The 15,293-nt window shown below is 36.8% G+C and overlaps 1 protein-coding gene across 4 annotated transcripts in view; it reads right to left on the bottom strand.

The window, feature by feature from the left end:
- ADAMTS18 (ADAM metallopeptidase with thrombospondin type 1 motif 18) overlaps positions 1–15,293 on the bottom strand; it is a 173,717-nt gene that overhangs the window by 85,885 nt on the left and 72,539 nt on the right. For 3 of the 4 annotated variants that reach the window (XM_051629534.1, XM_051629537.1, XM_051629535.1), the window contains exon 1: positions 10,112–10,138. In XM_051629534.1, the coding sequence (XP_051485494.1) occupies positions 10,112–10,129 (18 nt within the window). In that variant the 5' untranslated portion in view covers positions 10,130–10,138. Of the gene's footprint in view, positions 1–10,111; positions 10,170–15,293 lie in introns of those variants that run through there. The other variant, XM_051629539.1, reaches the window with a different exon arrangement.

The following is a 15,293-nucleotide window of genomic DNA, read 5'->3' as shown; positions in this document are numbered from 1 at the left end:
CTCCCAAAATCCAAATGTGAGCAGTAATAGACGGTATTTCCTCCACAGAGGAATAAAATACTTAAAATGTTTAAGCAAGAATTTAGCAATGGATGATACATGTAAATATGAGAACTTTTCCCAGAGAGCCAAATGTTTAGCTTATGATGTTCAAATATTTTAAGTGAAAAACAGTACAGGATTTCTCAGTGCTACAAGGGCAGCTTAAATGCTAATGTATTAATATTCTCCCTATCAGATCTGTCAAAATTGTTTGTATCTTCATGATTCCCTTTAACCAGAAACTGTAATTCTTACCAGATGCCTGGACTTTATATTGCAGTGCTGCATATTTTTAATTATGCTGCTATTTGCTCATTTTAATACTTGATTGTCATTATCACACTAAGGAGTCTACTTAGCTAAACTTCTAAAGAAGCAGAAAGGCAGATGTCAGCAAACTCCTTTCCTAAGTTGGGTGGCCTCACTGTTACAGAAAACATGTTGCTGTTTAAACAGCCCAGAAAGAAATTACCTGACCGGAATAAATAACAACGGCCTTAGGGGATGTTCCCTCTCAAATGTTGATTTCAAATTGCTGATCAAGTGTTAAGATTAACTGAATTACTTACAACTCTCAACTGAAAAAATACCAAAGCAACTTGGTTAAGAAAACAATAGAGAACATTAAACAAAGAGAACAATGCCCACATCTGCAAAAATCTCTTGGAGTGGTTTGTCAGATAGCAGGGCATTACAGTGAGATTTTTACTGAATCTTCCACAGAACCAAATAAAAGGGAGTCTGTTTTTTCCCCACCTAAAAGTCTAATAAGCAACTCAGAAGGATTTAAAGACTGTTGGGCCTATCGGAAAATCGCAAATAACTGCAAAGTCATGAGAACACTTAACCTGAGATTTATGTGTTGTATTAACAATCACAGAAAGCCCAAGAGAGAGTACGGGTTCAAGACATGAACCTATTATGTGTGTGTATGGAGGATGGAATGTAGGAAGCTTAGGCCTACCATATTTCTGTCCAGGTTTTCCCAGACAAAATGAAATGCAGTGAGACTAATGTGTCTGGGATGCATCCTTGATTTATACACATACAATAAGTTCAGAGTGAATTGGATTTACTGTGCTCACATAGATAACCTATTTACTGTGCATCTCAAATGCATGGGATCCATTGTTCACCTACTGTAGAGTAGATTTGACCATATGCAATAGATATGTCTGCAAATGGCCTTGATCGTTCATCAGAGTCCTAAATAGGTCCGTTACCTCCATTTTTTTCCTGGAAAAAATACCTAGGATCAAAAAGAGGACATACCTGGAAAAAGTCAGATGTAGTCCTAGGTGAACTGCATAAGTACAAATTTCATTTGGTACGCTTAATAATAAAAACATCTGGATATCCATTCATATCAGGTGGTTAAAAAAGAAAAAAAAAGAAAAAAAAAAAAAGGGAACTGAATCCATAGACCTTGAAATGGATAAGTCCATCAGTGTAGAGAGACTAGAAAAACCTGTTGTTGTCTGCTCTTGTCTAATGAGAGACAGAAATAAGTACTGCTGCTCACAAGGGAGAGATATTCTTTGAAACATTAAAAATTGAATAAGCCATTTTCTTTACAGCCTAATAAATGTGTTTGGTTCACGTACACTAAAAATCTTGACCTTGACCATAGATGTTAAAGATTTTAAGCTCTTTTGGAAGTGCACTTCAATGTATTTGCAGTTTGAACAAGCACTGCAGTTCTCAGATGGGGAAAGATAATCCTTCATATTCTGAGTGACCGAAACGTTTGGAACTCCAGAATATACACTTGCTGTACATCCCTGCCTTGGACTATAACACTGGAAATTCAAATGATGAAGTAATTCTAGCCTCAGCAATGTACCATTAATATTTTAGTGTACTAGAGGAACTGAATTTGGAATGATTAGTGCAGCATGTGTGGCTGAACGACCCCAGCTCAAAAAGCTTTGCTGTCTGTGTACCTGCTTCTCTGAACTCTGTCTGTACCATGACTCAAGTTCTGCACATACTTATTGACTGGCAGCTACAGAAACACTTTGAGACAAAATCTGATTTTATTCAGCAATTTACACTAATAGCTACCAAGCTATGATATCGTCTCTGACTTTTATTTCTTTGGGTTAAAAATAAAAATAAAAATAGGGCTACTTCTTCGTAAAATCTGTCCCATGACAGCATACAGTGTCAGAGGGACACTCCATGTTCAACTCCAAGCTTATCTGTCCAAGTGACCTAACAAAGCATACCCAGAAATACTTTTAAAAACAGTATGAAAATAATGCTAAGTAATTATTCTAAATTCAAAAGGTAAGATTTAGGCAATGACAAACCCAGCAGCACTTATCTGGTGACTTTTGCATCCAGTCCCTCTGCATGCTCTAGCCTGAAAAGCAGTCAATATGGAAATGGTGGAACATGCTATGCACATCTGAAGGATATGCTAGACCTAATATATGCATGAAGGAATTCTTCTGTTGTACACTACCAGAACATTTTATATCCTGACTCCACTGCAGCCAAGAAGCAAGTCAAGACAAGATCCCTTCACCAGTAAGCCTGAAATTCCATCCAGTCATCAGCAGTGAGTCTGCACATCCTTCTTCAGATTACATACTCTTCTGTAGTTCCTTCCAGGACATTTACTGAACTCAATTTATACAAAAAGTAGAAGATAAAGCAATTGTCATATAAATAAAAAAGGAAACATCCATATTTAAAAAAAAAAAAATATTAAGATTTCCATCCCAAGGGTGGTTAACTGGGAGGCTTTTTGTCTTTTTAGGAATCTCTGGCTTCCAACTTTTGACTCTCAAGCTGAAAGATGCTATTTAAAACTACTGTTTCTGCATATAATTTTTATTTCTTGATGCCTTGTTTTCTTAGATCTGCTGCTATCTGTTATAGCTAAGCTCTTTAGATTTTTCATGCTGCTATGTATCTCTGAAATATGGAAATTCTGTCATACCAAGCGTTATATCACTGAATCAGTGTGGCATTATAGTTCCATCCATAATGGAATGGAAATGATGTATAGTTCCATCATTACCAACTTACAATGGACTCTCCAGAGCCTTCCCTCTACTGAAACTAGAGTGAAAGTCTATAAATGACAAAAAATTCCTATACCACCTTTTTCATTCAGAAGAGAGCCTTCCTGACTCATGTTCTCTTAATCTACATAATTGACAACTCTTACACAGTGCTCTGAATTTCACACCACTTCACAGCAAGCAGATTTGTAGTAAACCTGTGTATCAGTTTACTTAAAAGCATCAGTGAGACTTCACAGGCTCCTTGCTGTGAACAGGGGGTCAGATTTCCCCAAAAGTCTCTGCTGGTGTGAACCAGTATAACTTGACTGAAGTAATGTTTTGCTGAAACCTATTGCTAGACAGAATTTCAGGCCAGCTCAAGAGTGTAACAAATCAACAGAACTGAAGCAATGTGCACCAATAGCAGCTTTTGTCCAGGGAACAGAAAGAAATCCAAGAGGCTTTTTAATCTAATCTGGATGCCTCATATTGTCTATACATATAACCAAACTGTAATACACAGTAAATCCTGTGGCCAGAATTTCTTGAGGGTTGTTCCCTTTCTGCCGCAGAAGAAAGGAGAGTGGTCTCACAGAAAGCTTTGTATAGCCTGCATACACAGAATTATTCCAATGATCCCTAGGAAGTCACTATGTAGGTACATCAGTACTTTCAGGAACAGCTTCCAGAAAAGCTCCTAAGTAGAAATTAAGGCAATTACTCTTAGTGAGTAAAAGTTAGCGGTTGAGTTGCTAACACTTTTGTTAAGGCAGCCTAACCACACACTTCTATACTCAGAGGATGACTTTGCTCAAAAAATATGTTACTGAGGATTTTGTTGTGGAAGACATTGCAAGACTGAAGACTACTCTAGAATGCCACCTACCACTGCCTAAAGAGCTCATCCCAGTAGCCTATCTATACTTCTTGTAGAGGAAGATACTCCTCTTGAGAATGCTTCCAGGGAGGTTTAACTGTGTTCTCAAGAGCCTCTAGCAATGGCAAAATGTTTTTCTAACCCAGTAAATATATACATACAGGTTTAATGCTAGCAGTGGCCTCAAAATCAGCTACACAAGGTCTTTTTAAACCTTTAAGTATCATCAAGTTGACATGCTCTATTCTCTGAGAGCTCTGCTTGAATACAAGGGGTGGTGACATTCATTATACAAAAGGGATATAATTTGTTCAGTGCTGCTAACTTCAAAGAATTCTGGTAGTCAATTTTCTGAAAAATTTTCTCATTCTTAATTTTAATCTGTAATTAGTTGTTGTAACTCTTCAGATTAAATTTATAATTTGAATTCAAGAGACTTTAAAACTGTCTGGACAAATTAGATATGTACTTAGAATGCTGGCACTTCTTCAAGACAAACAGTGTCTGTTATTATCAACAGTGCTAATGTTACCAGAATAACTAGGAAGCTTTACAAATCAGCATGACAAATTAAAAAGAGGAGAAACAAAAATCTCCAAAGGCAAGGAGTTTTTAGCACTCATTTAAATTTAATCTTCATGGCTGGATTTGTTTCCATAAACATACATTTGTTGTAATTAGCTACTGAGACTGGAGCTTAATGAGTTTAATAAATATTTCAGGCTGTTAAGAGATGGAAGTGGCACTGCGATGACTGGAGATTTTCTGCAGTTCAATGAAATGTATATTCAGAGTAGAAATTAATAATTAAAATATAATTGGAATGACTGAATCAGTCATTTCCTAAGGGCACCATCTGACTCTCTGTAGAGTGGAAAAAGTTCTTAGGACCTGGACATGGACCATAAGCTTCTAAGCACTTGTCCAGCACAAGATTAGTCTGCTGGAGGGATCCATTAAGGAAACCTGAACAATTATGCACAAAGCAGACAGAATATTTTACCCAAACAGGAGACAAGAGTACAGTGGAGGCACTGATATTTGCTTCAAAACTATTTTCACTGCAACCTCTTGTGACTATCAGAGAGTTTGACAATGCCCAATGAGGAAATAAGTAACAGCAGCCACACACGGAATTACAGGGCTCATAAATCTTAACACTACACCTCTCTTCATTTAGACTTCTTGCTGATAAAATAGCTTCCTTTTTATTTGTTTGTTTGTTTTGTTGCTGTCATTGGGGGTTTGTTTTGGTTTTTTGTTCTTGTTGTTGTTGATTTTAAAATATTTGCTTTTGAGATGTTACAGGAAATGTTCACTTTCACACTGTTTGGATTTTGCAGTCTTGAGTATAGAAGCAGGTATGTTTCACTTATATGTAGTCCTGAGACTACTTATTATTAAGCCCAACTCTCACAATCCAGCTAGCCTTGTGTACCAGAAGGCAAAGACCAAGGCACCATTCTAGTCCTAACTCCTAATTTCACATTAAATCAGATCTATGAGAGCCGTCTTAAGAATCATGACAGAAAGGTACAAGTAATTAAATAATTATGTACTCATGTTTGAATAAGGGTTTATGCAGCAGAAGTCAGTTGTGCACAGGTTATGTGCTTTAATTTTCCATAGAATTTAGCCTTTTAAAACTACAAAATGGAAACTTCTTATTTAAAATGAAAGCTAATATCCTTAAATGACCATATGACTTTAAGGAAGTTGGACATTACCCTCTCCTTACTACCATCAATAAAGTTGATAATAAGCATAAAATCTTGGACCTAAAAAGAAAAACCTTGGAGTTTGGAACTTCTTTCTATTACTGACTGACTGTTCTTAGAGCAGGGACAACTTTTGCTTTTAGATGATGAAACCACTCTTCAGAGAAAACAAATTAAATGCTGCTTGTTGTGAAGATGCTAGCTCATATGGTGCCTTCAGGTGCCCGTTGGCTAGAGATCTTCAAACCAGCCAAGGAAAATTCAATTCCATAATCTTTGAGTGAGTACTAAACCAGACCTTACAGCTTGATGCCTAGTGTGCCCAGACTCTTGAGAATCTCATGATTTGTGTTGCATGGAAGATAATCTATGCATAATCTAGTCCACACTGTATAATAATTCACTGCTTCAAAGGAAATAGAGAGCTGTGCATTTATCAGATAATGGGAATGTCAGGAAAGGCTGAAGGATACAAGAATAAGATTAAACTACAGAGACAGAAAGTTAAGTATTTAAATGTTAATGTGAAAATACTTGCTACATACCACAAATACATTAAAAAAATCTTAAAACAGAAGAACATGCTAACCATGAAGAGCTGACTTCAGTCTCACTCCCCTCCCAACTGCAAGTTCAGTATTTGATCAGAGGTTATCACTCAATAATCAGGTATAATCTAGTAAACAGACAGCATTTCGAAATAAGGCTTTGGAGAACTATCCCTTACTTTGATTATCAACAAATACTATAGTTGTTACTTTAATGGGGGGTGCAAATGTCAGGTCAATGGACAATGGTGAGGATTCTTCTTTTCTTCTGCTCTGTCTCTTTAAATTGCAATGGTAAAATAGCCTGACTCAAAAACCAGACAAATCAGGTAAACAATCTAAACTTTTGCTTGTAGCTGGGTTTTTTTTTCTTATTTCACTCTATCTTTCTCCATTTAATTCAGTGGGCCTGCAAATGTTTTCCTGTTTTTGACTCATGGCTTATGCAGATGCAGAAGAAGGGGAAGGGGGAAGTGGGATTTCTATGTCCTAAATTATCCTCAATTTATTTACCTCAAAAGGCACTTCCACTAGTTAAAAAATTTTGCAGAGCACAAGTCTCAAGAAATATAGCAACATGTTAACTATGAATATACCAACCACAAAAATCAGCTTATATGAAGCTGTTCATAAACACAAGAAATGTAATGAATGATGAAATGAGGAATCAGCTGTCATCACTTTGTAATACTCTCACTATATACTCCCATATATTTTCATAATTTCATGTTGTTATGTCACAGATTTAATGATTGCACAAGTTGTGTGTCAGGAGGTGGAAAGACTGTAAGTTGCTGGGGAAAAAAAATGTATGTTTTTTTTCCTTTTTTTTTTCTTCATGAATTTGAGAAGTTTCTCCACATTCTATTGACAGAGGGCTTAGTAGTTGAAAGTGGTTAAACAGTATATTTCAATGAATATGAACATGGTTCAGATAATATAGATTAATTTAAAAAATCATAACTGCAAATAAAGAAAGCTAAACAGAAACATGTTTAACATTTTGCAAATAAATATTAAAAAATTAAGCCCCATCAAAGTATATTCTCATGCACTCAAGTGGAAATATGTGATCTCAAATCAAATGTTTATTTTTCAAACAAAGGAAGAAGTAACCAGTCCATTTTATTCCAATGTCTTCATTGTGGTCTAATTAATCAAATCAAAAAGAAAAAAAAAAAAAAAAAGGTAAAAATTTGCCAAACACATAAAAGAGACGTCTGATGCTGATGATTAAACAAACAACTCCCCCAGACAGTCCAAATTGTTTCTAGAGTAAAGAATTTTAGGGTATTTTGAGCTTTCTGAACTTTTCCTCATATATTGTTTTCAAAAATCAAATACAGATATACCATTTATCAACCATATTACATACAAGAATTGGGAGAGCCTTTGAAATTCTCTTCACTTGAATTTTTGCATCTACTTTTTTTTTTTTTTAAATAGGTCTCTGTAAAATTTTTTTCTTCTAGAAAACGCCCCATTTTTTTAATACCTCCACTGAAATATGTATCACTACAAAAACTAGCACAGATGCAGGTGTTTGGAACATCATTTATAACATGCATTCCTGATGAAATTAAGCAAGTAATTTCTATTAATCTCTCAAGTAAAAAGCAAATGCCGATATTTTCATGAAGTACCTTCATTATAAGAATTCAGAGTTTCATAGATGCTTGTTTCTTGCCATATTTCCAGCAGCTTGCCAGGGGCAGTATTAATGCCTGATGGTAACTTACTTACATCATTACCTATGCTAACAGTTGTTTCCAGTGAAGCTATCTATTTTTGTTTTCATGCCATGTTTATGCTACTACATCACAGGCATATGGCTCAGAGACATCACTGAACAGGTTTCCTAGAGCTGAAACTAAATTTATCAATTATCAAACCTAAAATAACCCTGAGGCAGACATGAATGTCAATAAATAATGAAGAGAACCTAAATCACTGTTATTTTGCTAAAAGCAAAGGGTTTTAGCCTATTCTCTCCAAACAGAGACATAGAGGGAAATCATAACACACATAACCAAACTGAAGATGGTACTTTGAATTAACAAAAGAATGTGCAGGCAAAACTTTCTGAACACTACAGCCACATGTTCCCAGTCAGAGAAATTATGTGAACCAACATAATGAGTATCTGAATCACAGCCTCTTTGTGCGCCATACACAATATTCTAAGCCAAATTCATCTGTGTGTTCACACAGATAGGTCACATAGAGAGGTCTCCTCTCTGGTCCAACCTTATTGCTGCTTGCTGGTGCCATAAATATATTTTCTTTGCCAGGGCAAAATAATGCACTGACCCTCTTGTAATGCTATTACACTGATGCTTTCCACACAGAACCAGTTCAAGCAGAGAAGCAGGAATTTCATCACTTTTTGCCCAGAATGGATTTCAGCTGTTCTAAAAACTGGTAATACCAAATGTCAGCAAAAATAATTTCAACACACTGTGGCTGCTGCTCTGTAACTGTAACTAACATGTTTCAATCAGAGAAGGGAATAAAATGTTTTTCTATTGCTTTTGATTTCAGCCTCTAGAGGTCAGAGTTCTAAGCCTTCTTTGTGCTTTTTTAATGACAAAAATTAAATGGTAACTTGTACACTTACAGACAAAAAACAAAAGAAAATCCCAGCAAGAACTGACAGTCAACTTAAAGGACTAACACATGAAGAGGATATAAGGGTGTATCTGGGAGCATGTGCAGATAACTATTATAAACAGTAGCATATACTGAAAAATGACATATGTATGTTTGAAACCAATTAAGTTACTGTTATTGTACAGGGAAGGCACATTTCTGATAACACAGCTCTTACCTGTCATCTTCTTATATACATCAACACAATGAGTTTTCCTAGTGATAAATATCACCTCCATTTTACAAAGAACTTGACATCAAATTATTTATGTTTATGGTCTGCTTAATAATAATTGCGAATGTCATCTTTCTGATGAGTAAACAGAGTATTGTCTGTACTTCCAGCCTCGTAGAGGACCCTTTATTAATACTGACTAAAATTGCATCTATTCTACTGTATGATCACAATCCTGCCATTCAGCATGAGACAGAAGACAGTCAATTCCCAAAGGATGTATCACAGAGGACTTTTTCTCAAGAGAGTTGAACATTAGGGTAGCAAAAAAATGAGCTGACAGACATTTGATTGCCTAAATAATTAGTTGTTCATCTCAGCCTGCTAGTGTCTTTAAGGATCTGAAAAGCCCATTAATTTCTTAAATCAAAATCCCAACTAAACTCTAAGAGCTTTGCCCAAGCTACTTTGCAGCTTTAGGTTTTGCATATATTTTGAAAAATTCACTTTTTTGAGTAAAAAAGAAAAAAGCCTTTTTAATATTGACTTCCTACCGAGATGGCTGACACAGCCTGAAACCAACATACCTAAAAACGATATAGAAAAACACTGGAGGCAAGGAATGGTGTAGAGTGGATCTACTGCTGCAGCCTACAAGCATATAATGTATTTTAACAATCTGTTCCTGAAGTTCTTCTGTAAAACAGAGTTGTCCTTAACCAGCATGAAAAGAAAAGCTCACTGACTAAGTGAAATGTTGTCAATATTACATCATTCACTTCACCCAAGCTACTGTCTTCTGTTGTTTTTACTCAGTTCTAAAGGTCATTGATCCTTTAGGAAATTACCACAGGCCACTGAAATCAGTAGGGGTCTTTTCCATTCACTTGCACTCTTGTTAGATTAGGCTTGTACATATTGCCTTGCTGTAATATGGCATTTTGATAATATCCAGATAATCAAGTCTCCCTTATTCCATCTGTGGTACCACAACAAGCCTGTTGAACCATTTCTCAGAGAACTCACTCCTCGGCATTAGCAATCAGAGGGACACTCAGAACACACACTCTAGTGTTTCTCTGACTTACCTTGCAGCTGGGTGTCATGGCATGCTGATTGGTTTGGGGTCAGTGCATCACATCGCCCCTAAGAAAGAACAAACATTTTACTGTTCTTGCAGTTACAGCTATGGAGCTTCCCCAAGAAATAAATTTTCATCTTATTAAGGTCTTCAGAACTATTATAATTTATAATTTTACTATTTTTATTATGCGTTTGAACTAAAAATGTCTGCTTTAATCAATACGGTTATGGTTTTCTTTCCGTCATCCACTGAAGTCAGTAAAATCTCCATTACAGCTCAACCAAAAGGACATTTCCTCTCAAAAGAAAAGAGCAGCATGTTTCATGAAAAAAATTATTTAAAGAACATCTGCTTGAGTTTTCAGAATGTTGCTGTAGGACATGGTTGCACTGAACTACAAGACAAAAATGTCTGGTTTTACTGTGTTCCATATCTCCATTATTAAGTAAATTTTACAGGACCACTTCTGTAGGCTGAAAGTTTTCCTAATTAATCATTAGAGGATATTTAGGCTGCTCTCAGTTTGTGGTCTTTGTTTGTTTTCCAGTAACCACAAAACATCTGAATTAAATTATCTAGCAAATTTGATTACTTGTATTTCAGAAGTTCTACATCATCACGATACGTGAATATCATTGCTACATCAGCAATCTCATGTTTTGACTGCATTTAAATAATGTGGTTCCTCTTCCATTGCATTGCTATCCATAGGCATTACATCACATACAAACAGTATTATAAAGCTTCAACTTTTTCTGAAGTTGCATATATCAACTTCAAAAAGTATTTATGCTTGGATCACATCACATGCCCTATTTGACCTTTTTTAGACATGACCCACAGCCCTTGCAGCTGATGAAGAAAGAAGCTGGCATCTCACTAATAGTATAGACTACATGGTTTTAGGCTGAAGGGTTCTGAAAAAGGGTTTGTGACAATGCCCAGGTGACTATTTTGTCCATTCCAACAAATCCTTTAATGACATAGAAACAATTGTGTTTGAAAGTGCCTGAATGTTGCATTTGGATATGACTCACCTTAGAAAGATTTGGATTTATTTACAATTCTGAAACAACTTTTTGGAGAAAACTCAATGTATTTTTCAGAAATTAGTTTCTTCAAAATAATTAACAGCCTGTTTCCATCTTGATCCAAAGTACTTCCTTTCTAGCTAATCTCAATATTTTTACAAGTTAAGGCATTTATGTTCCATTCAGCTGTGGTTTTTGGTATGTTTGGGTTTTTTTGTTGTAGCAATACTGTAAATTAACTCAGCACAGAAGAGATGGTAGATGTCATTAAAGATATTAAGTATTATAGGGATATTAAATTAAGCATAATTTTGACACAATACAGTTCATTGGAATTTCACACAATAAGCTTCCATGATTACTCAGGGTCAATAAAGAATTACCTCAGCAATCCCCCATAGCACAGACATTGTCCCATCAGGCAAGGCAAGAATGAACCACACATTCCACTATTCAAACTGGACTTTGAAATGTTTAGATTTTTTGGGTGGGCGACAGAGAGAAAGAAAAGGAAAATGAACAGTCTTTCAGCAAACAGTTTGATACAACACAATAGGAGCAGAATCTCTCTACACTGCGTTGCTCCCCTGGCCCGCACAAGCAGACAAGGAGGCTTTTAGGCGCTCCATTTGTGTTGCACTCCAAGCTACATTCCACATTTCCTTGCTTTGGGCACCATCTGTAGTTTGCAGATTCTTTTAGGATGCCAAACAGCCCTGGGAAAACAACTGCAAAAAATGAAACATACACAATATGCAGCCCATTCTCACACAGCAGAAGCCTCAGTTGGAAAATCTAGACAATAAAAGCTTTAAATAAAAAATATTGTCTCTAGTCAGAACTGTATTTTCCTCATCCCCTAGAGAATTTTTCTCTTGTTTCTGGCTTTGTTTTTTGCCAGTGGGTACCCTGCTTCCCTGTTTTTTGAGGTAAAGAAATCTATAATGACGCCTCTTTTCCCATTAAAAAGTCCCTGCAAAAGACTAGAGATAAATTCACAGGATTTTTAAAAGCCTCAATGGATGCAAAGCTGGAAAACTGAAGTGTTTTACTGCCATACTAAGACTATTACACCATGTCAGTAAATCTAATGAATCTCAGTACATAGCATACAGGTTGGTGCACTGCAACACTGCTTGCCTGCAAGCAACAACTTTGTCTTTACTGATCTCCTGCCTACAACCAGACAGTTCCAGGGGGAGGTTTACTTCCCACATTTCCAGTGTTTGCAGAAGCTGCAGTAGCAGTGTGTTACTTTTCCACACACATCTGCCAGCTGTTTTATCTTACAGATCACTCAGGGCTTTCAAGACAAGGGAATGCTCCTACAGAGGAAGTAGGTGAAAGAAAGCAGCATAACACCCTACCTTAACATACCTCCATTTTCAAGCTGTTGGAGACGAACCACTGAGCATTAAATACATTAGTCACCATGTCCATATCCAGGGATTTGGTATTACCAAGCCTCAAAAAATGCTCCATTCTGACGGAAGTGAAGTTCCTGCATTTTACATGCATGCACTTTTGTTGTTCTTTAACATAGTACATAGTCTACAAATAGTCTAACATTGTGGCAAGCCTGCTGCAGGCCTGAGGTTTCGTGGATTACCATGAGAATCTATTACGGCTTAATAGGATTTTTTTTGTTGTTTTTCAGAATGGTACCAGAATGTGGGACTGCTTAAATGTAGAGTTCTGATAGTAGCAAGAGACTATTGCATGAGGCTGCAGATATGCTGTCCTATCAGGGAAGGATGTCCTCTGGCAGATCTATGAGAATCTGAAGATATCCAACCTGATCCCTTCCAGGGCACACTTTTTAAGTATGGCTCTCTTTTTAAGGATCTTCTTTAAGGTTTCATCTCACTAGTTGTCTTGTAGAAGAACATGATCAGGATCTTATTTCCTTCTTTTGCTCCCCTGGGGTATAATTTTTATCAGCTCTTTCCATGCAAAGATACCTCACAAAACAGTACAAGACAATCAGACCTCAGCAAGGGAGTGTGTATTTGACACAAGAGGAATGCTGAAGAGGCAAAAAGTTGGGGTGAAAAGGAATAGGGGAAAATGACTAATAGAAATCTTTATTAATTTTTACTTCTCCTGTTGTTAACAAAGTTATGCATGAGAAAGCAGCCTGCATATAGTTCTGTCTATCACCTCCCTGAAGCTGAGCTTCATATTGCACTTAATTTGGACAGAATTAAGGCCAAGATATGTTTTACTTTGTTGTGCATGTGGTCTGGCTAAAGCAGTAAGAGCCCCACAGAAGAAACCCTGTTCAATTGCTGCAGACATGGCTCTCTGTTTACATGTCCTATATGAACGTTAGGGGGTTGCTTTGTTAGATTTTCACAAAGTTCACAGAGTTCCAGCTCTGGAGCCCACCAACATTGGAATTTTTGTTTTTCAACTTGCACCAGGTTTTCCTGCAGCTCTTTGACTTGTACAGACTCGTGCTTTGTTGTTTTGGTTGGTCAGGAAAAGCACGACAGGATTTCATAAGGAAACTTAAGAAGGTCTCAAGAATCTTTGGTTTCAAAGGTATTAGTAGGACAGTTCTGAATTTTTTGATGGCTCCAGGCTCAGAGCCCTCCTGTAGTAGGCACCCTATGGTACATTAGTGTCTGCTTCCAGTGAACTAGTAGGAGGTGATTTGTCTGTGGGTTTTTTTTAATATCATACAAATAGTTTTTTAGTAAAGAAAGCACAACTGTAGAAAGGGCTGCTGTCTTATGATGATCAAAGGGTTTTTAACATGCTCAGTGTCAGTACAGAACCAGGGATGTTAAGGTATAAACACCTTCTACCACAATTAATTGCTGACTTTTAGGTTTAATACAGGATAGGAGAGATCACTATATTATATCTGAGACACATTTTTCTTTCAGCACCTCTCATATGCTTTTTATACCCACCCATCAAGCACTTTATTATATTTAAACTATAAACTCCATCCCTTTTTATAGGTTTGCACAGTTCCTAGTGGAAAAAGCTGCTACCTTTGAGGAGCTCTGCAGTGCAAATTATGTCAAAACCTGAACACAAAAGGACATTAAGTTTGTGAAGTAACGATTCAACAACAAGGAGGTACCAGAATTAGGATTTCCTCTGCAATTGCCCATGCAGTCTTAATTTGGCATGCATGCATAGCTGCATTATGGTCCAGACTCTTGTTATACAGCCATATGTCTTGTACAGAAACAAGCAATGCTCACTCCTGCTATTGAGTATTTGATTTTTTCCCCCCTTCACTGCATAACCTCCCACATTCCCTGCTGCATCTCATCAGACTCATGAGTCTTCCATAATTGCCAAATGTACTATCTTGTTTTGGTTGCCTGGTTTAAGAAGCACAGGGATTGATTTTTTAAGCCAATTACACTGCATAGCACATTTCCTCTCAGAACAGATGTCAATGCAATACAGATTTTGCCACATCTGCAAACCAGAAACATTAGCTTAGATGTCTCATGTTTGATCCCCAGAAAACAAGAAACACAGCATTACTAACTCCAAAACCTTGATTTAAATCACTTAATTTTACTAACTACATAGAATTGTCTGCCAAATATATAGTTCACTAGACATATATTTCACTACACAAGCACTGATTTGTCTTAATACTTGAATCCTCTGCCTCTTTTACTGTAGCCAGGACATGACTCCTCAGAGATCTCTTTGAGCTGTCAGATATTTAGCAGCTTTTTCTCAGGGCTAAAAGCATATTTTATTCTGTGTAAAATCTGAAGATAGGTACAGCTCTCATTAGATTTCTTTCTGGAAGAAGAATTTGGCGCACATTTACTGCCTTGCCAAGGTCTTCAAAGGGAGTCCCAGTGTGGTCCTGCCAGGTTCCTAATCCAAATAGTTTGAAAAAACATGGCATTGGAGCATATTATGTCACACACCTGTGGCAGGGCCCAGCTATAGCATGAGTAATAAAATTCACTGCAGCATCCAAAGAGATCAGTTTTTCATATATATCTTCCACAGAAAATGCACGAGTCCCCTTTGGTTCACCAGAGAATGATCTTTTAAAAGTCTCCATTGATCTAGGACTTTGCTTGTATCATTGATTTCAGTGACCTGAATTTGCCTACTTGCTATACTCGTCTTTGCTGGTTTAGGCTGTGAAAGGGGCGTAAGGATCAT

This window comes from Apus apus, chromosome 11 (genome assembly GCF_020740795.1).
Source record: "Apus apus isolate bApuApu2 chromosome 11, bApuApu2.pri.cur, whole genome shotgun sequence".
In the NCBI taxonomy this organism is placed as follows: domain Eukaryota; kingdom Metazoa; phylum Chordata; class Aves; order Apodiformes; family Apodidae; genus Apus; species Apus apus.
This window is presented reverse-complemented; position numbering and strand designations above follow the sequence as displayed.